We start from the raw sequence: 25,821 nt of genomic DNA, 5'->3' as shown, positions 1-25,821 counted from the left end.
ATCCCTTGGGTCATCCATTTGGTGTTGTCGAGTATCTATTGCTCTTGACTCGAGACTTCTGTTGTGCCTTTCACGCCGAATCCAAGCTGTTACTTCGGTGCGTCAAGCTCTGCCTCTCTTTCTTACCTTGCTTCCTCCTCAATTCTCGTGGCTTCCTCCGCGTCCAGGTAGCCACCTTCTGTGGTCTTAATCAAACTCACCGCGACGCAGCATTTCCTGCTCTGATACCAAGTGTCACCAAGTGGTGATCTCGGGTCGCGTGCTGGGCGTGAGTTCTCTCTCGGGACTAGAAAATCCAGTACAAAAGTGAAAACAGAGAGTACTTGCTAAATGGTGCACACCAAGACCTATAGTTCATCTCAAAGAGGACGATGAGCCGGTCATTTTGAGTACTAGAACTTTGAAATCGGACTCTGTACGAAGGAGTTATGACCAAAAACGTACGAACGGCAATGGAAAACGGTGTCACCCAAATGCGGGCTTCCAACCCAAAACTTGTATTGATAAAATGCCAACATGCGAGGAGATTACAATGGGATCACAAGAGTGATGAGAGAAAATGACTTGCGGGTATCCGAGGCGCGGGATCCCTTACCCACGAGCCGTCTTGTATCTAAACGAAGGTAGGAGAGGTCGGGCTATAGGCCACATTACTCCACCTCAAGGTACTCCCATATAGATGCAAAGAATTCGGGGTGTCCAAGCATACCTCGAGAGCACCATGTGAGGCCGGATAGAAATCCCAAAAATCCCACGCCTCACAGAAACCCATGCTTAGAGTAATAGCTCCATTTTTTTGACAGAAGATCACATGTTTTGACGACATGAAATGTAAGGATGCTACATGAGATAAGGTAACTATACAATAGCAAATACCATATATAATATTACACCATTCGATTGGGTTAATCAATAAACCAATCTAGATATCATTAGCTCAATTACTAAACCAATCTAGATATCATGATCTGGGTCTCCTGCTCAATTCCTTGGCAATTAGCTCCTCTAGCTTCTCCTGCAGATCCACGCATCCAACCTCGGGGATGTTTTCAACCTGCTTGACAATCGAAAGGCATGTGAACAGCTTTCACCGATGTGATAATCGTGGAAATTATTAGAATAACTTATGAATTAAGAAATTAACCTGCGGATTAAGCTAGTTTCATACATTAGCACATTCAAACGTGACATTAGTCCATGCAATTAAAGTTAAGAAGTCACGTATGGATAAGCTATTTGCATGCATCAACACAGTTAAGTGAGGCACTAATCCATGCATTTAAGCAACGAGTTAGACGTTGATTGCATTCATTAGCACATGATTCCAGTGAAAAACTAAAGCACACGTGAAGTAAACAATTAATCGACGGGTTGGGTTAGCAATCAATCCATGGATTAGCTACATGCATAGGATATCAGCACACTTGAGTGAGGTTATACGAAACCATGGCTTAAGGTAACTGAGTACAATGGCATAATTAAGGGAGGGTTAATGACTAATTACCTTGCCACGGATGCAATGGAAATTGTTATCGCCACTGGTGGCGGCCAATGTGGCATTGACAACTTCAATGCCGTGTCGTTGGAGCAAAAGCAAGACCTTAGACCAAACACCTTTCTGCTTAGGAGCATAATTAAGACTGACAAAGACGTCAACTCCAGAAATGCGAACAGTAACCTCTGCATGGCAATCCAATAATTGGATTTTATCAATACTACTGTAGGGCTTTCTCTTCGCCCTTCGATCGGATAAACTCATGAAGCCCCTCTGCATGTGTTCAGCTTGCAGGCTCGTGTAATAATAATCCTCTTCCGACAAGCCCAATATCGTGAGCAAATCAACCTTCTTCTGTTCCAACTCTTTCAACGTTCCTTGCAGAGATTCAATGTAGGCGACTACCTCTGTCAAGATCGTGATCCGGTCTGTATGCTGCACATCCATAATCTCAATACGTAGTTCAGTTCACCCACTCATTAATCACCATATTATCAATTAATCTCACGTTGATCATCTCACCCACTCACTAATCACCATATTCTCAATTAATAAGCTTGTGTACTGCCTTCAGCAAACAACTATCACATTCACGTAAATAAATTAACTGCATACATTATCTCATTTTTGTGACACACTAATCCATGCATTGCAGCAAGGCATGCAATTAATACCTTTCATCAATAAGCACACACTTTGATTACATCATATATTTCTCATCCCATTGGCACTCTGAACAATCATTAATATTCACACCACAGTCCCTCATTCTCAGCCTTAACACATCCATAAATCACCATGTTAGATGATTAGGCTCAAACATGAATACTGCCCCTCATCTTCATTAAGCTCAGAAAACAGCATGTCGTCGGTCATGATTAAGCTCAAACAGTTATACTTCCCCTCATCCTTAATCTCAGTCAGTATATGATCATTCATGATCTGCAAGCTCAATCTCTCGACATATGATTAATTATTTACGATTAAGCTCATTAAGCATTTTGAATTCCGTCCTGACACTTCCAGCCTCAACAATCATGATCATCATATGATGATTTATGATAATTACTCTTGATTAAGCTCAAACACGAATAACAGTCCCTCATTATTAACAAAATCCTATTGTAGATTAGGTATCAAATCATTACTAAGGATATGATTACATCAAACCGCGAATATGAACACACACCCAGGCGAGAGTATGACATTATAATATCAAAGTGTACGACCCATGTTCATTGCCAACGAGAAGGTTGCCTGTACTATCGTCAGATTAATTAGAGTAGATTAACTTACCTTTTTTCATGTGATTAGGCTACAAGAAGCTTATTAAAGTAGATTAACACACGGCTAAAATAAATTTTAGAACACTTAGAGAGCTGATATAAATTAAGCTGGGTTAACTTACTGACATCTGCTGATTATTATAAGGCCAAGAGAAGCTGATTAAACCAGATTAACTTACTGCTATAATAAGTTCAAGTAGATTATAACTTAATTGGCTCGTTTAACTTACTTTAAGCTTGAGTCTAGGCACCAAAGACTGCAATATAGTGAAGTTATCTGACATACTCTTCCTTCTGAGCCTCTCAGATTGAATGTGGGCTTCTCGCTGGGACAGGCCTTCTCTGTTGGCAGGTTTTCTACCCACATCAAGAATATCAGCCCTCAAAGCAGTGTTAATGTCTAATCCGAACTTAGAGCTTTGAGAGATCTTGGGCCTTTTCGCAGGGCTACAGCTTTGCGTGCAGGGAAATGGAAAACATAGACGAAAGGAATTAGAAGCTGTAGGTAATTCAGGCTTAACATCTTCACTGATCTCATTATTATCCACCACCACCTGCAAAAGATTGCGTTTCTCACTGATAATCTGGCTATGGGCATGGGCATGGCCATTGCCGGTGGGCGGCTTCTTACTGAGGCTACCGGCCATGGGCACGTCCAGCTCACGACCGGCCGCAGCAGTCGAGTTTAAAGACTCCGAGCATAGAGAAGGCTTTGAGAACTTCCCAAGGGCGCAGGCTATGTCGGAAATCTTGAGCACAGATGTGAAGGGAGTGCCGATACTACTGGTCACAGATTTCTCTAGGGGCTCAAAATCCATAGCTGGCGGTTTAGTACCAATATTCCTTTCACAAACGTTGTGGGTAGAGAGAGAAGGATCACTAGATTGTGCGCCTGCACTGTACCAGTCATCAAACTCATCAAAATCAGTAGAAAGGAGGTTCAAGAAGGAGTCAGGATCCATGGCGATGATGAAAGAATGCTCAGAATAAGAAGCAATTTGGACTAAATAGGCAAGCGTGTTTTTTTTTTGGTGGGTTTTTTTGCTTTTCTGCTTTTTTTTTTGGGGGGGAGGGGGGCCATAAATGCGCAGATGTTGTCTTTGCGAGAGCACGAGACTCTCATACACGTCCCCTCTTCCCATGCACACTCCACGCTCCCATTATCGTTCTCAAGTACGTAAACGTGTCACACCAGCTTTGAGTTCGATAAGTTTGGGAAAAGCAGTAAGACCACATAAATGTCATCACGTTCAATTTGGGAGATTTGTTTTCAAAGGTGGTGATCAAGTGCTCGAAAAAAATAGCTTTTTTAACCCTTCAAAAATTAAAGGCTACGCTTAGGCTTAATTGCGATTTAGAATTTAATTTAATCATTAAAAATCATGCAATTGATGGGGCATAGTCTTGCAAATGACTAGAAATTGTACAATTGAGGGGATTTATAACTAAAATGTATAAATTTCAACCCCTAAATTAAAGACAATATCAAATTCCAACCAGGATTTCTAAATTTCGATCGGAAAAACTACATTGAGGGGATTAAGAACTAAAATGTACAAATTTATACCCTTAAAATTAAAGACAATATCAAACTCCAACCAAGATTTCTAAATTTCGGCTAGAAAAATTACACTACAAACCGGGTTATGTGAGCACTAGTGGTGATCATCTACATGCTTCTGGCCTTTGATTCGGATTTTTTTTTTGGTAACCATACACATTTCCAAGGTGCGTTAGTGAGTTGGGATAAGTTGGTATAGCCTGGTGGCTCTCAAGCAAAGACTCAAGAGCTTGCTTGAATATAAATTCCTTCATGTTCAAAATCAAACCTTGAACACAAATTCCTTCATTACCCATCTTTGGCCAAAAAAAACCATACACATTTTTCTTAAGAGAAAAGAGGTTTTTTTTATTAATAGTAAGAAAGAATTTATATCACATTAGGCGTGGAGCTCGACTCATAAACTCTAGCTTAAGTTAGCAATTGCTACTAAGAAGCCCTTGCAATAGTGTTATTCTTGAGAAATATACACACTTCCTTTTGCTTCACTCTTGGTGAAACCAAAAAATTCAAGAGAATAGCCATACTTTTTGAAAATATTACACTACTATTGCATTATCTACAATCGGCTCAATTCCTTTAAAGAGAATCCCTGAACTGGCTATTGTGAATTTTCATCTAGCATTTTTCTCAAGATGAGGCACACCTATTTCCAAAAAATTGTATCTCACACACATGACATGAAAAGGTGCATGTTATAATTTTATAAAATTACTTTATTATTGCCATTCTCACTAATGGTTATATTCCTCTTTGAGTTAATATTAGTTGTTAACCACTCTAGTTATTAACATTATTTTTAAATTGTGGCCCATGCTTTCTTGTAACTTATTTTTTTGTAACTACGCAAAGCGCTGAATGATAAAAGAGATATGGGATGACTGAGCTTACGGCTTGTGTAATGCCGGTCATAGGAATGCGATGTACATAGAGCTAGGAAGCTAGTTTTGGGCCCCCAATTGTAAATGGGCGGCCAGCCATTGTAAAATGAGAGCTCTTGTATATAAGACATTTTATGGAATATGAATAGGGACAATCCCATTAGTCTCAATTAAGTTTTGCTCTCTCTCTCTCTCTCTCTCTCTCACTCTCTTGAGCTTGTGGATGCTTGCTTGTGTTGTAAATGTTTACATGCTTGATTGTTGTTGTGTGTGCATGTTAGGGATGGTAATGATCTAGCTTCTCTTCTCCTCTCCCCTCTATTGTCTCTCTACCAAGATCCCTTGGAGTGAAGGTTGAGCTTTCCATAGCTCCCTTCTTCTTTGCTCCTCACCTAGCTTGTGAATCTCCACTTGGGTGACACAAGTGGTGGTGGAGTGAGCCCCTAGCGGCCTCACAAAGGGGAGTTAACCCTCATTAGGGTTGGCTAAGTGCACATCTCTGACTCCACCCTTGCATGGGTGTTTCTCTTCTTCTTCCCCTCTTTTGTGTGCAAGGTTGTATATTTAGATTAACATCTTTGGCACCACTACCGGAGATAGCACTTAGCTTAGGGTTCATCCACATATTTCATGTTCATTTTTCCCAATAGGAGTACAAATCCACCGATTGGTTTCATGTTATTTTAGTTTGTTGTTTGTTTGATTGATTGTGTTCAATTGAGCTATGGAGGTCAACGAGAGCATTGGAGCATTGATGTCTTCACCAACAAGTGTGAGAGACACAAGTAAGTGTTTAATTTTTGCTCTTGACATTCATACAATTTTTTATTTTTGTTCCTCTTTCTTTGAGTTTTCACAATAGATTATTCATCAAATTATTCTTAATTTATTAGGTTTCTTTATGCATTCTAGGTATCAATAGGTAGCTAGAGACTAGCTCTAGCTCCCCATAAAAACAAAAGTTCAAAAAATATTTTGGGAATGCCTAAATCAACAAAATTCAGAGCAGCAACGTAGGTAAAAATCCCATTCTGGATGAACTCTGAGAAGTGAACGCCCATTTCATTCATAGCGACCATGGCAAACTTGCCACGCCCGTCCATTCCTCCTGGGAAAATCTTGTGAGATCTCTAGCCATTAATTTAGCACTGTGCGTTAAAAAAGGAATAATTGCATTGAGTAAGCATAAATTGCATTTAAACAAGGGGTACATCTGCACTGTCACAGAATATTTGTAGGTGGCAGTCAGACGTGCATAATTCAAATCTATGAAAATTTCTAAGTGAATGCTCGCACCATTTACAGCATACACCCATACCATTCAAAGCGCACAATTGTTCCTTTCCAAAGCATATACTTGTTCCCTTCAACTTGCCATGCGCGTGTCAGTTTCACCATGCCCGTGTCATTTTATTTTTCCATGGCTACAACAAGTGTATGTCCGTGTTATTTTTTCCACACCTGTACCATATCTCCTTTCTAAAGCGTACACCCGTGGCAACCTTGCCATGCCCATGTCATTTTTGCCATGCCCGTACCTTCATCATTCAAAAGAGTTTGTTCACTCCTTCCTAAAGCGACGTCCATGTCTTCCAGGAAGCGTACGCTTGGGTCATCTTCTTTTTGAGAAGCATATGCCTATGTCTTCAACAAAGTGTATGCCCATACCATCTTAAAGCGTATGGCCATACTATTTCCCAAAAAAAAGATTGTTCATCACAAGGGATCCTACACAGTAATTCCACACATGTAGGACCCCCATGTTCAGCACAGGGGGGTCCTACACAATAATTCACACACATTTATACACCTACGTTAAGGAAAATTGGTGTGAAACAACCCTCTCTTTGATGATATAAATTATCTTGAACCCATTGATCAATACAGCTTGGAGCCAAATGGTGCTAGTCTTTGACAACACCAATGAGACGACCAAAGATCGTCCCTGCATGAGACGAGATACGCCTACCCTCGACACACCAGAACTTGAAGCTCAGTGTATAGAGAGACCACCTATCCAAGAGAAAGACCCTAGCTCCCCACACATTCACAAAGAAGCCTTACTTTGAGGCTCCACAACTTTATCATGGGAAATGCATAGTCGAAAGAGCCACATCCCAGGGCGAGAGGTATGAAACACTAATAGGAAAGAGAGCCCATGCCGCCTCTAGATCCTAGAGCAGATATAGGGCAAAGTGAGATCCATCAAACCTCGTCCACGAGTGTGGAGAGCCATGCGTGTCTCGAGGGTGGCTGATTCATTTCGAGCCTACATACCCATACCAAACTTGGGTCCATATCTAGCTTCCCAAAGGCCTAAAAAGTCGTATCAGAGAGAAAGGGCCTACCCAGCCCTGTCACATCCACTAGGCCCACTTGTATATCAACAATATCCACCTCAGGGAGTATACCCAGGATACCACATGGGGCCACATGAGGCACAATCCACCCATAAGACAAGTACCTCCTATGGTCTACTATCTTCCTAGCCTAGCTCCTCCACCCATCGTTCCCCAACCAGCACCCACTCCCGGGCTAACACCAGAAATATTGAGAATAGCCATGGAAATAGGGAGGGGGTGGCTACTGGCATCATGCCCCCACGGTCAGCTTAACCAATACCAAGACGCAGACTAGATTAGAAAAAACCCGCAAACATCTCAAAGCTAATTACTAAGTTTGATGGGACTGGAGAACCCATTCCGCACTTAGAGACGTTCACCCAGATCTGTGACGCTTTTAGCCATGTGGACGATCAAGTCAAGGTGAGTTCCTTTGGCCTCACCCTAGATGATAAAGTTAGTCAATGGTTTAGGTCCTTGAAAACATAATATAAGGCCACCTTCAAAGCCTTGAAAGAGGACTTAAAGGTTGGATATTCTTGTCAAGGAAACCAGATGGAGTCCTATTGAGCAACTGCACAATGTTAGACAAAAGGTTGGTGAAACCATCTGAGATTACATCAACAGAGTCAGATATCTCCACGCTTGTGTAGTGCCAGAGACAAGTTCTTTGATGAAAGGTTAATAGGGATATTTTTGAAAGGTCTAGATGATGTAACCCTACACAATTCCTTGTATTCCTTGGACCGTACCTCCTTCGAGCAATGTTGTAGGAGTGCTATGGACTTTGAGGACAACTTCAAGGAAACACGTTCTCGATAACTCCATGAGGGTACATCAGAAGCCGCATTCAAGGCCACCAGCACAAGATCTGATGGAAAGAGCAAGGAGTCCACCTCTGGACAATAGGTCAAGCACTTGGCCACTGCATTAATGCAGCAAATGACCCAATAGTGGAGAACTGACGAAGGCCGCGATCACGTTGGCCAACCCCATCTCTATCCAAAGAGGGAGATAATATGGTGCCCAATTTGTCGAGCTAACCATACCATCACGGAGTGTCCACATCTGTGACCCCGTTCCACACTCTATTGCACATATCTCCAAACATGGGGCAAACATGAAGTCACAAACTCCTATGGGCTGATCAAGCCCACGTTCTACCTCAAGCCTTGCATGCAAACCAAAGGCAACCGTTGTTCTTTCCAGCACCTGCTATTCACAACGTACCTCAACCAGGCCAAGAAGTAGCCCAAAGAGGAATTCTGAGTCCTCTAAATGCCCTTACCACCCCTAGTTCTCCCACCTCAACCCCCATTGCCACGAATCACACTTGTTCATTAGATAACCACCATGACATAAATCTTTGAAGAAGGGGATGAGGGGGAACTCTGTGAAGGTCCCACCTATGACCCCTCGAGCGCCAACTAGTCCACCCTCCCAAATTCTATGCCACTACATGATTGAGGGCAACCAAATGTTCCCAGTATACTTAGCCACACCCCAATCCCATGAGGCCAGGACATGAATACAATGGCTAAACGACCACCCATGCAATGCTACAAGTGCGCAGGACCTCCCCGAGTGGTTGAGTGTCCAATCAAGGAAGGGATGGAAAGTACCTCTATAGGTGCTTCTCATTAAGTCCTTTATGCATTGGGTGTGAGATAGACCATATGTATAAGGATTGTCTACCGAGACCATGAACAATAGAAAAAGCTCATGAAGCTAATCCTAGCACTAGCAATAATGTGTTGAGTGTAAGAGACGACTTCATCCACACAATCCCTCTCAACACTCTGACCAAATTGTAGAACAGACAAAGTGTCATAGCTCATGTTGTAGTAGAGGCATTGACCTCATGAGACGAGGGACATTGTCATGAACCATAGAGCTTGATTTCCATATGTACATGGGGCCCATGGGCAAAAGGAGAAAGTGACTATAAATAGGGCTTGGGGTACATTGGTAGGATCTTTTAACACTTTTACTAATTTTGGTCATCTTGTACCTTTGGTCTCCATCAATGCAGATTTGGCCTTCCATGGTCAAGTTCATGGCTAACATGAAAGCCATCCTCTTGGTGAGAGGTTAAACACACTTAGGCTATTTGTGCATCTTCTCTTGCTACATGCACTTATAGATTTTCTCTCTCTTGTATATTCATGTTATGAGCCATTTGATAACTAATCTCATGATTAATGGATACTAGATTCTTGCTTTGATGTGTTTGATTCAATATTTTGCTCTAGATCCATTTCATTTGGTATCACAGCCTTGACTTTGATCCATTATCAAGGTTTTGGGCATGAGATTAGTCATTTTCTTATAATTTTCTGAATTTTCTCTTGATTTCTTAGAGTTTTAGCTTAATCTTGCTTAATTTCTACTTAATCTTTAGGGATTAGTGGAGAGGAGACATCATTTCATGTGATTTCATGTGATTTCATGGAGATTTAGCTCAATTGGACCTAATTTGGGCACCCTAGACCAATTATTTGGAGCGGGGTACAAAAATTGGAAAAAATTTGAATTAATCACCTGTTAATCTCTATGTTAATCATGTTTATATTTTTGTGCTTCTTTTCCAAGCTTTCCATAGCCATTACTTCTCATCTTTCCCCTGTTTTGCTCCCATTTGCTAGGGCTTTTGTTGATCTTGAGGAGAGGAACACATAGAGTACCAATTTACATGCATTTTTTCTGAAAATTTCTTTCCCTTTGCTCCAAACCCTAATCTCTCTCACATAGCTCACCATTTTCCATCTCCACTCATTCTAATGGCTGCAAGTGTTATCCTATTGCAAGTGTTATCCCATTCCACTCACTCATACTGCTTGTGGCTGTGTCGATCATGGACGCCAAAGGTGGGAGCAAGGGAGGTCGTGGTAAGCCTAAGAAGAAGGCTGTGTCCAAGACTTTGAAAGCAGGGCTGCAATGTCCTGTGGGCCGCTTGGTTCGCTATTTCAAGAAGGGCTGCTATGCTCAGAGAATCGGCTCCGATGCTCCCGTCTACCTTGCAGCGGTCCTCGAATACCTGGCAGCCGAGGTGCTTGAGCTGGCTGCTAATGCTGCCCGTGACAACAAGAAGAAGATCCATTACACCACAGAGAGATTCGTGTGCTGCTGCTCACGAAAAAAAAAGGCCGTCGCCTCTCCAGCACTACCGGCTGCTGCTTCTGATACTTGAACTGCTGCTGGTGCAAATTGTGGCCATTAAGCTTTGTTTTGTTACCATATGAAGTTATTGCTTCAAAGCCATAGAAGGCTAGCACAAGACCTATTACATTTGGCACAAGATCTATTCCATTTGGCACAAGATCCATGTGGTTGTTAGCTATGATGTTTGGCATCTTTTTGGTGGATTTTGGGGAGTTCTTCATTGCTTTTGGAGAGGGAGAAGAGGAGGTTTGAGCAGCTCTCAGAAATTTCAAAAATCTTCAAGATTTGGATCCATTGAAGGCTCTTTCAAGCAACAATCCAACCATTGAAGCTTTCGGAATACCATTGGTGAGTTGCTATGGCCATTTTCTCAAGCATTGGGGATTAATCCTCATGCTATGGACAAATTGGGGTTATTCATGAAAGGAAATCCTAATTTATAGAATTTTAACATTTTTCTTTAATCACACCCATTTGGATGTCATGTGGCCATTTGTGAGACAAATGCAGGATTCTTTGATGAATCCATGCATAAATGGATGAAGGAATGCATATGCTTAGATGCATTGATTGAGCCACATGCATGGAGTGGATGTTGGGTAATAATGAGAAGGTTTTTGCTATGGACATGATGCTTTTATGCATTGGAATGATGCTATTGAGCATTGGAAGAGCTTGATGTGTGATTGGAATCAATTGGTAATGCTACATTCACATGCAAGTTGATGCCCTTGAATGCCATTTGATGCCAATTACTCATAAGCAATGCTTATGGGAGTGATACCAATTGGATATTGATATCATTGGTATATGGTATTACCTCACTTGTGCTTATTGATTGATGTTGGATTTTTGGATGAATGGCGGACATTTGGAGCTATGTGGATAAGTATGAGTTCATGCATAATGGTTTATGAGTATATTGTAATGGGCATGAGTCATGCTACATCCTTGCAAGTGATCCGCCTCATTTTCATATTCAAGCTATATGCACCTCACAATTGTTTGCACTCACTTCAATTTCGAGAAACTAGATATGTTGGCGAGGGTACCCCGGGTGTTGGCGGAGAGGCCCGGGGGGAGCACGGCTTGAATCCTCCGTGCCGTGAGTGCCGTGGTAAAGCGGTACGGTGGAGGATTAGGTGTGGAGGTGAAGACTTGGCCTCAACCCGTGCCTTGGTTTGAACTAGGTACGAGGGTGAGAAGAGCTTGGCCGGGAGATCGGCAAGCTTCAACGTGCTACACTGACGATCTTCTTCGCACAATCATCCTCTTGGTTTATGTACATGGCAATGGCACCTTAATATGGACATCTCATGGAAATTGATCTTGCATTATGCCATGGGAAACACATATGGTGAATGCTTGGAATTGCAAGGAATTTGTATGCCTTTTGGTGATGCAAGTTAAGGCACATGCTATGTAATGGATGGAAATTGATAAGAGGATTATGGATTTTTGCATTGCTACTTGAGAAAAATTGAGATTTAGCTCCTAAAACAAAGGAGACTATGTCAAAATTTTCTCAAATTTTTGGTCATACATGGACAATTGAAGATTGTGGAGCATAATTTGCAAATCTTGGGATGCCAATGAGGTGCAGAAGGTGTTGACATTGGTTTGGGAGCAAACAAAGATCAATTGGGCACAAAAAGGGTCACTTTGGCAAGAATCTGCAGATTCACAAAAACCCTAATTCAGTCCCAACCCTTTTGGAATGAATTAAAAGGGACCATATAAGCTCTTAGTGCTTCCTTAGAGCTACCCAACGAGCCCTTCACCTCCGCATTTTGATATCTCTTTAGGGTAGAATTTAGGGTTTTTGTAAAAACAATAAACCCTAATTCAGTCTCACAGGGGTTTGAAGGTCTTCTAGATCTAATTACATAGGCTTGTAGTACTCATCTAGGCTTTCATTTGAGCTAAAAAGTTTTGCATTTGGATATCTCTAGCTCAAGTTGTACCCAAAATACCGTTTCAGCCCTATAACCCTGTAAACCCTAAAACAGAGAATAGTAGCACACCTCATCTCTTACGGATCTTTGCATAGTGGTCTAGTACACTTCATTAGCTCTCCAACAAGCTTTAGATCACTTCAATCGGACATCCCTACCTCAATTTAGAGCCAAATTTCTGAAACCAAAGGTTTCTATGGGGCCGAAGCCAAAAGGGCGACCGAAGCGCAACACTTTGGCTTCCGACGAGGTAGAGGGTGAAGAGGCAATGATGGAACAAGGAATTTTGGATGCTCCGGAGGATACTCTTGGGCACACTTCAAGAGAAGGGGATGCTTTTGGGCATACTTCAAGAGAAGGGAATGAGGAGTTGAATGTTGGAAGTGCCCATAAGCACACCCCACAATTTTCGCATACCATCCCCATCGATTCGATCATGCAAATGCTGATGGAAATGAATGCTAAGATGGACACGACGGCTACAAGGGTGGAAGTCAATGGTAGGCTTGACACTATGGCTACAAGGATGGAAGTTTTGGGAGAGAGGGTCGCTGGGCCAATGAGCCAACCTTCCTATAATAATGGTCATGGTGCTTTACATGAAGACAAGCAATTTGGGACAGCTTTTGAAGGCCGTAGGGAAGGCAAGCTACCCATTATACAAGAGGTTTCTCCCAAGGTAACACATGAGCATTCCACCAAGAATGTCACTTTCGGATTCATGGCGGATGCTAGGAGGCCTTCTATGTGGGAGATGAAGCCTACTACATTCCAAGCGGGTTCTTCTCAATTGGATGGAAAGCAACATGCACCTACATTCAGACATCAAATTTTGGAGATCCGAGGAGAGTACCTTTGCATCCCAAAGCAAATCAGTTCTCCATGCTTGAAGAGGAGGTGTATGATATGGATGATGTGGTTGAGCTTGATTGGGAACATATGTCATTCATTGAGAGACAAAGAGAAGCTCATGATAGGTGGATGGAAATGCCAAATTTCCTCAAGAGGGAGTACAAGGATTTTGCACAATTTCTTGGATCTTTTGTGCAAATGCAAAAGCACAAGCCCTCGCACCATCATGCGAATGCATCGTCAACCGTGTCAAAGGATGTAAAGGACAAGATTTCACTCTCTAAGTTCAAGGGTGATGGTTCACCCCACATGAGTTGGAAGAATGGATGAATAAGTTGGATACATACTTTCATCTCTATCCAAAGAATGAAAGGGACAAAGTGCATTTTGCATCCTTGCATTTGGAAGACTATGCACATTAATGGTGGACACATATGCTCAAGGAAGGAGTTATGCCTCATACTTGGGAAGAACTCAAGCATGAAATGAATGACATTTGTGTTGCCTTTGGTTCTTGACCGATACCATGAAGAATGGTATGAACTCACACAAAAGAGCATGTCGGTTAGGGAGTATATCAAGAGGTTCATGAAGCTCTCTATGTTTGTGGATGGACTCAATGAAGGCATGCGATTGAAGAAGTTCGTGCATGGTCTAGATTCATACATCAAAGCGGATGTCTTGGCACAAAGACCAAGCACTATCAAAAGAGGCTATGAGGTTGGCGGAGCTATATGAGCCAAAGTATAAGAGGGTTCAGCCAAATGTACCTTTTCATAAGCCATTTCACACTTCTTCAAATGTGGGGAAAAGTCTACCTTATTCTACATCCACTTACACTTCCAAATTCCATACATCTTTTGGAAGTGGACAGTCCACAAGTGGAGTTCATAATGATGCTAAGAAGAGCAATGGGTTTGTCAAGAAGCCTCCTCATCAACCATTCAAGAAGACTCAACGGATGGATGATCCTAAGATTGAGGAATTGAGGAGCAAAGGCCTATGTTTTAAATGCAAAGAGAAGTGGTCACCCAGGCACATTTGCAAATCAAAGAAAGTGTTGGCTACTATGATCATTATGGATGAGGATGATGATTCCAAGTCATCTCATGATGTGGAAGAGTTTGAAGATTTTAGCGAGGAGACACGTGAAGAAGACTTGGAGGGTCATTCTTTTGTCAAAGAAGAGGATGAGTTTCCTTTTGACCCCGATGGAAGGGATCATAGTAGTGGACGCATTGTCTAGAATGTGGGCTTGCACCTTGACATCAATTATGGAAGTGCATAGTGAATGGATGAAAGGGATACAAGAGAAGTATCTTGTCAATGAGAGTATTGCCCATATTTACAGAAAATTACAGCAAGGAGATGGTGAAGAATTTCCTCATTATAAGCTTTGGAATGGTCTACTATGGCACAAGGATAAGGTGTATTTCGTTCCAACCTCATCCTACATTCCCAAGGTGCTTCCAGAGATGCATTCTTCACCGCTTTCAGGTCATCTTGGTGTTCTCAAGACATTTGACAAAGTGAGCAAGAGCTTCTATTGGAAAGTCATGTGGAGGGATGTCAAGAAGTTTGTTTTGGAATGTGTGTCATGCCAAAGGAATAAGGATAGTCACCAATTGCCAAGTGGTTTACTTCATCCTTTGCCTATTCTGGATGGAAAATGGACTCACATTTCCATGGACTTCATCATCACGGGCAAACAAAGCATGGATGGGATCAAGTATTTGTGGTGGTGGATAGACTCACCAAATCAGCTCATTTTATTGCTTCCAAGACTACTTATGGGGCCTCTCACATTGCCAAGCAATTTATGGAGCATGTTTTCAAGATACATGGTTTGCCACTCAACATAGTTTATGATAGAGATACCAAGTTCATGGGCACTTTTTGGAGGACATTGTAGAGAACTTGGGGACTCAAATCACTCCTTCTACAACCTATCACCCTCAAACGGATGGGCAAATGGAGTGCACAAACAAATGGCTCGAAGTGTACTTGAGGCACTATTGTTATGACATGCAAGCATCATGGGATGAATGGCTTTACCTTGCTGAATTTTGTCATAATTCAAGCAAGCATTTGAGTATCAATTGGGATGTCACCTTTCGAGGCTCTTTATGGGTATCAAGTGCATGTGCCATCTATTGCCTTCCATGAGGATAAAATGGTTAATCCTTTAGCCAAGGAAGAGTTGGAAAGGATGAGACAGCTTCTTCAATTATGCAAGGATAATATGAAGAAGGCACACACAAGAAGTCATGAAGGCAAATGCAGATGAGTATAGACGCAAAACGGAGTTCAAGGAAGGTGATTATGTGTTGATCAGACTTCCTAAGAGCGGTCACAATATTCTCAAAGGGTCTTCCAATTCCAAGTTGGCACATAGATACTATGGATCATATTTGGTAGTCAAGAAAGTGGGTGACTTGGCTTATAAGCTTGACCTACCTCCTTCTACAAGGATTCATAATGTGTTTCATGTATCCAACCTTAAGATGTTTGTGGGCTCTCTTCCTCAAGAGATTGAAGAGTTACCACCGATGGATGAAGGAGGAGAGATTATCTATGAGCCGGAGAGGATTGTGGACAAGAGGACAAGGGCTTTGAGGAACCGGAACATTGATGAATTCCTTGTGAAATGGAAGCGCTTGCCCATAGATGAGGCTACTTGGCAATCAATGGAGTATGTTCAACAACATGGTTTACTTGGTGGAAGTATTCCTTAATCAAGTGGCATGATTATTATATGAAGAATGGGCATATCATGAGGTTTTATATGTGAAGAATGGGCATATCATGAGGTTTTATATGTGCTGTAATTTCTGGACAGCTTTGGTTGGATCTATTGTTGGGGTTACCAATCTACTCCAACACACTTGGAAGATCATTTGGTTCGATGATAAATATGTGGGACCCTTTTGGGTGTGGCTATGCATCATTTGCAGCTCATTTTTATGGAGGTTTCATGAAGAATTTCAAGGGAAACCTTTGCATCCCAAAGCAAATCAGTTCTCCATGCTTGAAGAGGAGGTGTATGATATGGATGATGTGGTTGAGCTTGATTGGAAACATATGTCATTCATTGAGAGACAAAGAGAAGCTCATGATAGGTGGATGGAAATGCCAAATTTCCTCAAGAGGGAGTACAAGGATTTTGCACAATTTCTTGGATCTTTTGTGCAAATGCAAAAGCACAAGCCCTCGCACCATCATGCGAATGCATCGTCAACCGTGTCAAAGGATGTAAAGGACAAGATTTCACTCTCTAAGTTCAAGGGTGATGGTTCACCCCACATGAGTTGGAAGAATGGATGAATAAGTTGGATACATACTTTCAGCTCTATCCAAAGAATGAAAGGGACAAAGTGCATTTTGCATCCTTGCATTTGGAAGACTATGCACATTAATGGTGGAGACATATGCTCAAGGAAGGAGTTATGCCTCATACTTGGGAAGGAGTTATGCCTCATACTTGGGAAGAACTCAAGCATGAAATGAATATGACATTTGTGTTGCCTTTGGTTCTTGACCGATACCATGAAGAATGGTATGAACTCACACAAAAGGGCATGTCGGTTAGGGAGTATATCAAGAGGTTCATGAAGCTCTCTATGTTTGTGGATGGACTCGATGAAGGCATGCGATTGAAGAAGTTTGTGCATGGTCTAGATTCATACATCAAAGCAGATGTCTCGGCACAAAGACCAAGCACTATCAAAAGAGGCTATGAGGTTGGCGGAGCTATATGAGCCAAAGTATAAGAGGGTTCAGCCAAATGTACCTTTTCATAAGCCATTTCACACTTCTTCAAATGCGGGGAAAAGTCTACCTTATTCTACATCCACTTACACTTCCAAATTCCATACATCTTTTGGAAGTGGACAGTCCACAAGTGGAGTTCATAATGATGCTAAGAAGAGCAATGGGTTTGTCAAGAAGCCTCCTCATCAACCATTCAAGAAGACTCAACGGATGGATGATCCTAAGATTGAGGAATTGAGGAGCAAAGGCCTATGTTTTAAATGCAAAGAGAAGTGGTCACCCAGGCACATTGGCTAATCAAAGAAAGTGGTGGCTACTATGATCATTATGGATGAGGATGATGATTCCAAGTCATCTCATGATGTGGAAGAGTTTGAAGATTTTAGCAAGGAGACACGTGAAGAAGACTTGGAGGGTCATTCTTTTGTCAAAGAAGAGGATGAGTTTCCTTTCGACCCCGGTGGAAGGGATCATAGTAGTGGACGCATTTTCTAGAATGTGGGCTTGCAGCTTGACATCAATTATGGAAGTGTATAGTGAATGGATGAAAGGGATACAAGAGGAGTATCTTGTCAATGAGAGTGCTGCCCATATTTACAAAAAATTACAGCAAGGAGATGGTGAAGAATTTCCTCATTATAAGCTTTGGAATGGTCTACTATGGCACAAGGATAAGGTGTATTTGGTTCCAACCTCATCCTACATTCCCAAGGTGCTTCCAGAGATGCATTCTTCACCGCTTTCGGGTCATCTTGGTGTTCTCAAGACATTTGACAAAGTGAGCAAGAGCTTCTATTGGAAAGGCATGTGGAGGGATGTCAAGAAGTTTGTTTTGGAATGTGTGTCATGCCAAAGGAATAAGGATACTCACCAATTGCCAAGTGGTTTACTTCATCCTTTGCCTATTCTGGATGGAAAATGGACTCACATTTCCATGGACTTCATCATCACGGGCTTGCCAAAGACGAAGCATGGATGGGATCAAGTATTTGTGGTGGTGGATAGACTTACCTAATTAGCTCATTTTATTGCTTCCAAGACTACTTATGGGGCCTCTCACATTGCCAAGCAATTTATGGAGCATGTATTTAAGATACATGGTTTGCCACTCAACATAGTTTATGATAGAGATACCAAGTTCATGGGCACTTTTTGGAGGACATTGTATGAGAACTTGGGGACTCAAATCACTCCTTCTACAGCCTATCACCCTCAAACAGATGGGCAAACGGAGTGCACAAACAAATGGCTCGAAGTGTACTTGAGGCACTATTGTTATGACATGCAAGCATCATGGGATGAATGGCTTTACCTTGCTGAATTTTGTCATAATTCAAGCAAGCATTTGAGTGTCAACTGGGATGTCACCTTTCGAGGCTCTTTATGGGTATCAAGTGCATGTGCCATCTATTGCCTTCCATGAGGATAAAATGGTTAATCCTTTAGCCAAGGAAGAGTTGGAAAGGATGAGACAGCTTCTTCAATTATGCAAGGATAATATGAAGAAGGCACACACAAGAAGTCATGAAGGCTAATGCGGATGAGCATAGACGCAAGACGGAGTTCAAGGAAGGTGATTATGTGTTCATCAGGCTTCCTAAGAGCCGTCACAATATTCTCAAAGGGTCTTCCAATTCCAAGTTGGCACATAGATACTATGGATCATATTTGGTAGTCAAGAAAGTGGGTGACTTGGCTTATAAGCTTGACCTACCTCCTTCGACAAGGATTCATAATGTGTTTCATGTATCCAACCTTAAGATTTTTGTGGGCTCTCTTCCTCAAGAGATTGAAGAGTTACCACCGATGGATGAAGGAGGAGAGATTATCTATGAGCCAGAGAGGATTGTGGACAAGAGGACAAGGGCTTTGAGGAACCGGAACATTGATGAATTCCTTTTGAAATGGAAGCGCTTGCCCATAGATGAGGCTACTTGGCAATCAATGGAGTATGTTCAACAACATGGTGTACTTGGTGGAAGTATTCCTTGATCAAGTGGCATGATTATTATATGAAGAATGGGCATATCATGAGGTTTTATATGTGAATAATGGGCATATCATGAGGTTTTATATGTGCTGTAATTTCAGGACAGCTTTGGTTGGATCTATTGTTGGGGTTACCAATCTACTCCAACACACTTGGAAGATCATTTGGTTCGATGATAAATATGTGGGACCCTTTTGGGTGTGGCTATGCATCATTTGCAGCTCATTTTTATGGATGTTTCATGAAGAATTTCAAGGGAAGCTTCATCGACAACATGGCTGCCATAACAGTCCTACATGCTATTTTTGGAGAAGGAGTTTGCCGGCTTCACTACATTTGGTTTCCCTATTCCAAATGTATTCGAGGTGCATTTTTGAAGACCTCTCTACTTCCCATGGGTTTACATTGAGATTGCGATTTAATTGTAAATATCTTGTATGATTTTGAGGACAAAATCTTTAGGAAGGGATGGTTTGTCACATGAACCATAGAGCTTGATTTCCACATGTACATAGGGGCCCATGGGCAAAAAGGAGAAAGTGACTATAAATAGGGCTTGGGGTACATTGGTAGGATCTTTTGACACTTTTACTAATTTTGGTCATCTTGTACCTTTGGGTTCCATCAATGGAGATTTGGCCTTCCATGGTCAAGTTCATGGCTAACATGAAAGCCATCCTCTTGGTGAGAGGTTAAACACACTTAGGCTATTTGTGCATCTTCTCTTTCTACATGCACTTATATATTTTCTCTCTCTTGTATATTCATGTGATGAGCCATTTGATAACTAATCTCATGATTAATGGATACTAGATTCTTGCTTTGATGTGTTTGATTTAATATTTTGCTCTAGATCCATTTCAGACATGCAAGGGTCTTCACTTCAAAGAATGTCCCTGAAAACAAGCATGAGCAACTAGACACTCAAGAAAGAAAACCATGAAGATCGGCGAAGGGGTAGCCAGGTAGTTATTAAGTGTGGTTCAAAAGATGGCATGACCACACATGCACCAACCTATTAGTCAGAAGAATATCTACTACATTCAGCTACCCAATCTAGGGAACCGATTGACACTAACTAGCTTCCTAAAAAGCTTGCCGAATACCCTAATGCCATCGAGGAGAGAAGGAAAGACTCTTGGTGGCCCAAGAATTGGTCAGGGATTACCAAACTCATATAGAAGATGAGCCTCCAAACAACTGCTTACCTTAAGCCGCCATGCTCTTCGGTCTCCAACATGAGAACCACTGAAGAGGCTCCAGTATATAATAGAGAGCTCCCAAACCAACCACCCCCTCATAGCCCAACACAAGATTTTGTGTGGATTCTTCCTTCCCATTTACTTGCATGAAGTAGATTGTTGACTTCTTATGTATGATCATATGTTGCTCTATCAGCTTCTTAATCACTTCATTGAGGAAGTGGCTCCCTTGGTCTCACTAACTATCTCTATTCTTGGCATCTGAGTCTTGTCATGATAGTTTCATTAAGAAACTTTGCTATTGACAATGATTTTTAGTATTTCAAAGCCTTCGCTTCTACCTATTTTGCGCAGCAATCTGTGCCTACCAAAATGTATCTATTTCATGTTCTCTAAGCTATTGGCTTGAATGGGCCAACAAATTCCATACCCCATTTTTGGAATGGTGCTAGTGGCAATATTGGGGTGTGAGGCATTCATTAGGATGGCCCAGCCTCTGGCACATATCGCACTGTTTTATAAATTTTTCTGTAGCTTTTAATGCCGTTAGCTAATATAATCCTACTTGGAACACTTTCTGCCTTGTGACTTCTCCAGATAAGTGCCCTCCACTTATATCTTGATGTACTTTTGCCAGCACAGCCTGTTATTCATGCCCTGGGACACATATTCTTAGTATTTGAAAAATGACCTTCTTATAGAGCTGGCTTACTACCACCATGAATGAATTGCTCAAGAGAGTCATCCTTTTCCTCTCATCTTTGGAAATATACTTTGGAAAAGACAAGTTAGAGAGGAACCGCAACATCTCATCATACCAGGTGGGTTTTTCTCCATATATGATGAAGAGTTGAGCATCTGGGAAGTCATCTTTTCCCCTTGTTGGATCTTCTCCTGACTATAGTTTGGAGAGGAAATCTTTTACTAGGTTCTTATTTCCTAGGGTGTGCTTGATAGTGAACTCAAACTTTTGTAACAATAGTATCCATCTAGCTAATTTTCCTACTAGGTCTGGTTTGTTCACTAGGTACAAGAGTGCTTTGTGGTCTAAATGAAATTCAAACATGTTTCCTAACACATGAAATTCAAAAAAATTTCCTAACAGATAGTGCCAGAATTTCTTGATCAAGTACATCATCCCCAATGACTACTTTTCTGTGGTAGAGTAGTTATCTTGGAAAGCCTTTTGCTTATGTAGTAAACTAATAAAAAAACTAGCCCTCTTGGCATTCCTGCATCAAAGCACTACCAATGGTGAAATCAAAATCATCAACAAATACAAGAAACACCAAATCAAAGTTCAATTGTTGTTGCAGAATGGGTGTGAGGACAATATCCACTTTAGATTCTAGAATGCCTCCTGACAGAATCCAAACCAGACTTATTCTGCATCTTTCATCGTCAGGCTATACAAGAGTATTGTCACATTTTCCAGGAACATCATGAATCTGCTATGCCATTTGATCACTCCTAGGAATCTAGCAAGTTCTTTGGAATTCTTGGGCGGCTGCAGCTTTACAATGATCTCGACCTTGGCTGGATCTACTGCCAGTTTGTTTGTAGATACTATGTGCCCTATCAGGGATCCACGTGTGACAGCACACAGGCACACTTGGCTGGATTAATGTTATGGGTTGCCGCATCTCATAAGAGGGAGCTCCACACATCCATAGTTGGAAGAAGTAATAGACCATAACTATCATTGGGTACTTACCAATACTTCAGGATCACGTCCCTTGAGGCAGTGATCACGTCCCTTAAGAATATACTATAATGAAAACCATCATCAATATGAGAGCCCATGGCATGGATAGGCGAATCAGTCCCATCATGCTTCATAAAAGAATGGGATAAACCCTTCATCACATGGAAAAATCCATCAACATGGTGTTTTATGTTGAAAGAATGGTAGAGGGAGAGGAGACACACACACAGGAGCAAACCCTAATGTATATTGTAGACCCTAACCATAGAGGGAAGCCATCTCCCTTCTCACACAATGCATAAAGCCATCATCCACAATACACACAACACTCTATGAGTTGTGTCCACACTCTACTAACCCTAGCTAATGTCCACATCACATTTACATCTTATCGCATCATGTTTACATCTCCTCTTATCACATTCACATCTCATCTACTCACATTGCATCCATTAACATCCCGTCACATTCATTTGGCTCTACATCACATCTTGTCACATCCACTTTTAGTACTGTTTTCTACTTTCGATATATCGATGGGACTTCTCTAAGTTTCTGCCAATTGATTGGCCTAGTTAAAGGTACTTTTTCTCCATGGATAATTTAATATACTTTCTCAAATTTCTCAAGTGAAATATATTCAATATTCTTCTTTTGAGTAAAAGATTCATGGGATTTACAAAAATCAATTGTACCCATAATTTCCAATAAAATTGATAATACTCATAATTTCACTTTTGATAAATACTCATAATTTGAATTATGCCAAAAATTTCTCTTTTACTATTTAATTACTTGGATCTCAATTATCATGGAAATTTCTCTTTTTGCATAACAATAAATTTACCAAAATTTACTCTTTTCTCATAATCAATTAATTATGCATAATTAGAAAAAAAATTATTTCTCATGAATATGATGAAAATCATTCTTTTTGCATAGGATGTCCAATCCTAGAATATGGTAGGAAGTCCTCTTTTATCATTATGCATAAAAATAAGATATGGATTATTTTTTGAAACTTTTGCCATAGCTTCGCTGCTATTACTGATAATTCTCAAATTTTTTCTAAAGAATAAAAGCTTGTAATGAAAATATGATAGTAGTTCCTCTTTTATGCATAAAATCAAACTATGAATTTAAATCATAATTTTAACCATAATCATAAATTAATTATGATTATCCCAAGACATTAAGCTAATTCCATTATTTCTCTTTTTCCGAATTGATAGGATAATCTATTTCTCATTTAGAATCAATCAAAGTAGTTTTTAACTACTTATAAATAATCTAAAAGAAATAACCATTATTTTGTTAACACAAAATCATAAAAATACCATTTTCTTAATCTCTAGCTTATCAAGCCTAGAGTTTAGCTTTGAATTAAGAGACTATCATTGAGAAGCATCCTTTTTCAAGGGATTTAGCCATAAAGAAGGCTATTCTTTTAGAGAGAGAGATTTACTTAAAGAAAGAATTATAATTTAAGCATAAAGGTTAACTTAATGTTAATTAAGTTAACCTTTATGCTTAATTAAGCATAAAGGTTTTCTAATTAAACATTAAAAAACCTAGGGAAAGTTTGATTTGAATTAAAACATTTATTTAGAAATCTTCTCAAGCTTGAGAGGGGTTGAGAAGAAGAAATTCATTGAGATAACTTGGGAAAAACCATAAAATTTGATTTTACCTCCAAGTTTAGCTTGATTCTCCCATCACATTCATATCTTATCATATCACATTCACATCTTATCACATCACATTTACATCTTATTGCATCATGTTTACATCTCCTCTTATCACATTCACATCTCATCTACTCACATTTCATCCATTAACATCCCGTCACATTCATTTGGCTCTACATTACATCTTGTCACATCCACGTTTACTACTGTTTTCTACTTTTGATATATCGATGGGACTTCTCTATGTTTCTGCCAATTGATTGGCCTAGTTAAAGGTAATTTTTCTCCATGGATATTTTCATATTCTTTCTCAAATTTCTCAAGTGAAATATATTCAATATTCTTCTTTTGAGTAAAAGATTCATGGGATTTGGAAAAATCAATTGTACCCATATTTTCCAATAAAATTAATAATGCTCAAAATTTCACTTTTGATAAATATTCATAATTTGAAATATGCCAAAAATTTCTCTTTTACCATTTAATTACTTGGATCTCAATTATCTCGTCAATTATCATGGGAATTCCTCTTTTTGCATAAAAATAAATTCACCAAAATTTACTCTTTTCTCATAATCAATTAATTATGCATAATTAGGAAAAAAATTATTTCTCATGAATATGATGAAAATCATTCTTTTTGCATAGGATGTCCAATCCTAGAATATGGTAGGAAGTCCTCTTTTATCATTATGCATAAAAATAAGATATGGATTATTTTTTGAAACTTCTGCCATAGCTTCGCTTGCTATTACTGATAATTCTCAAATTTTTTCTAAAGAATAAAAGCTTGTAATGAAAATATGATAGTAGTTCCTCTTTCATGCATAAATTCAAACTATGAATTTAAATCATAATTTTAACCATAATTATAAATTAATTATGATTATCCCAATACATTAAGCTAATTCCATTATTCCTCTTTTTCCAAATTGATAGGATAATCTATTTCTCATTTAGAATCAATCAAAGTAGTTTTTAACTAATAAATAATCTAAAAGAAATAACCATTATTTTGTTAACACAAAATCATAAAAATACCATTTTCTTAATCTCTAGCTTATCAAGCCTAGAGTTTAGCTTTGAATTAAGAGACTATCATTCAGAAGCATCCTTTTTCAAGGGATTTAGCCATAAAGAAGGCTATTCTTTTAGAGAGAGAGATTTACTTAAAGAAAGAATTATAATTTAAGCGTAAAGGTTAACTTAATGTTCATTAAGTTAACCTTTATGCTTAATTAAGCATAAAGGTTTTTTAATTAAACATTAAAAAACCTAGGGAAAGTTTGATTTGAATTAAAACATTTATTTAGAAATCTTCTCAAGCTTGAGAGGGGTTGAGAAGAAGAAATTCATTGAGATAAATTGGAAAAAACCATAAAACTTGATTTTACCTCCAAGTTTAGCTTGATTCTCCCATCACATTCATATCTTATCATATCACATTCACATCTTATCGCATCACATTTACATCTTATTGCATCATGTTAAAATCTCCTCTTATCACATTCACATCTCATCTACTCACATTTCATCCATTAGCATCTCGTCACATTCATTTGGCTCTACATCACATCTTGTCACATCCACTTTTACTAGTGTTTTCTACTTTTGATATATCGATGGGACTTCTGTAAGTTTTTGCCAATTGATTGGCCTAGTTAAAGGTACTTTTTCTCCATGGATATTTTCATATTCTTTCTCAAATTTCTCAAGTGAAATATATTCAATATTCTTCTTTTGAGTAAAAGATTCATGGGATTTAGAAAAATCAATTGTACCCATATTTTCCAATAAAATTAATAATGCTCAAAATTTCACTTTTGATAAATACTCATAATTTGAAATATGCCAAAAATTTCTCTTTTACCATTTAATTACTTGGATCTCAATTATCTCGTCAATTATGATGGGAATTTCTCTTTTTGCAT

General features: G+C 39.9%; 1 protein-coding gene across 1 annotated transcript; it reads left to right on the top strand.

The window, feature by feature from the left end:
• The first annotated feature begins 10,400 nt into the window (after positions 1–10,400).
• LOC147612601 (putative histone H2A.5) lies at positions 10,401–10,755 on the top strand. The gene has a single exon (XM_086783539.1). The coding sequence runs from the start codon at positions 10,420–10,422 to the stop codon at positions 10,753–10,755; it is 336 nt and encodes a 111-aa protein (XP_086639665.1). The 5' UTR covers positions 10,401–10,419.
• Positions 10,756–25,821: the final 15,066 nt, after the last annotated feature.

This window comes from Cibotium barometz, chromosome 45 (genome assembly GCF_041138505.1).
Source record: "Cibotium barometz isolate CiBa-2024 chromosome 45, ASM4113850v1, whole genome shotgun sequence".
Lineage (NCBI taxonomy): Eukaryota > Viridiplantae > Streptophyta > Polypodiopsida > Cyatheales > Cibotiaceae > Cibotium > Cibotium barometz.
The sequence above is the reverse complement of the archived record's forward strand: the minus strand, read 5'-3'. Positions and strand labels throughout refer to the sequence as shown.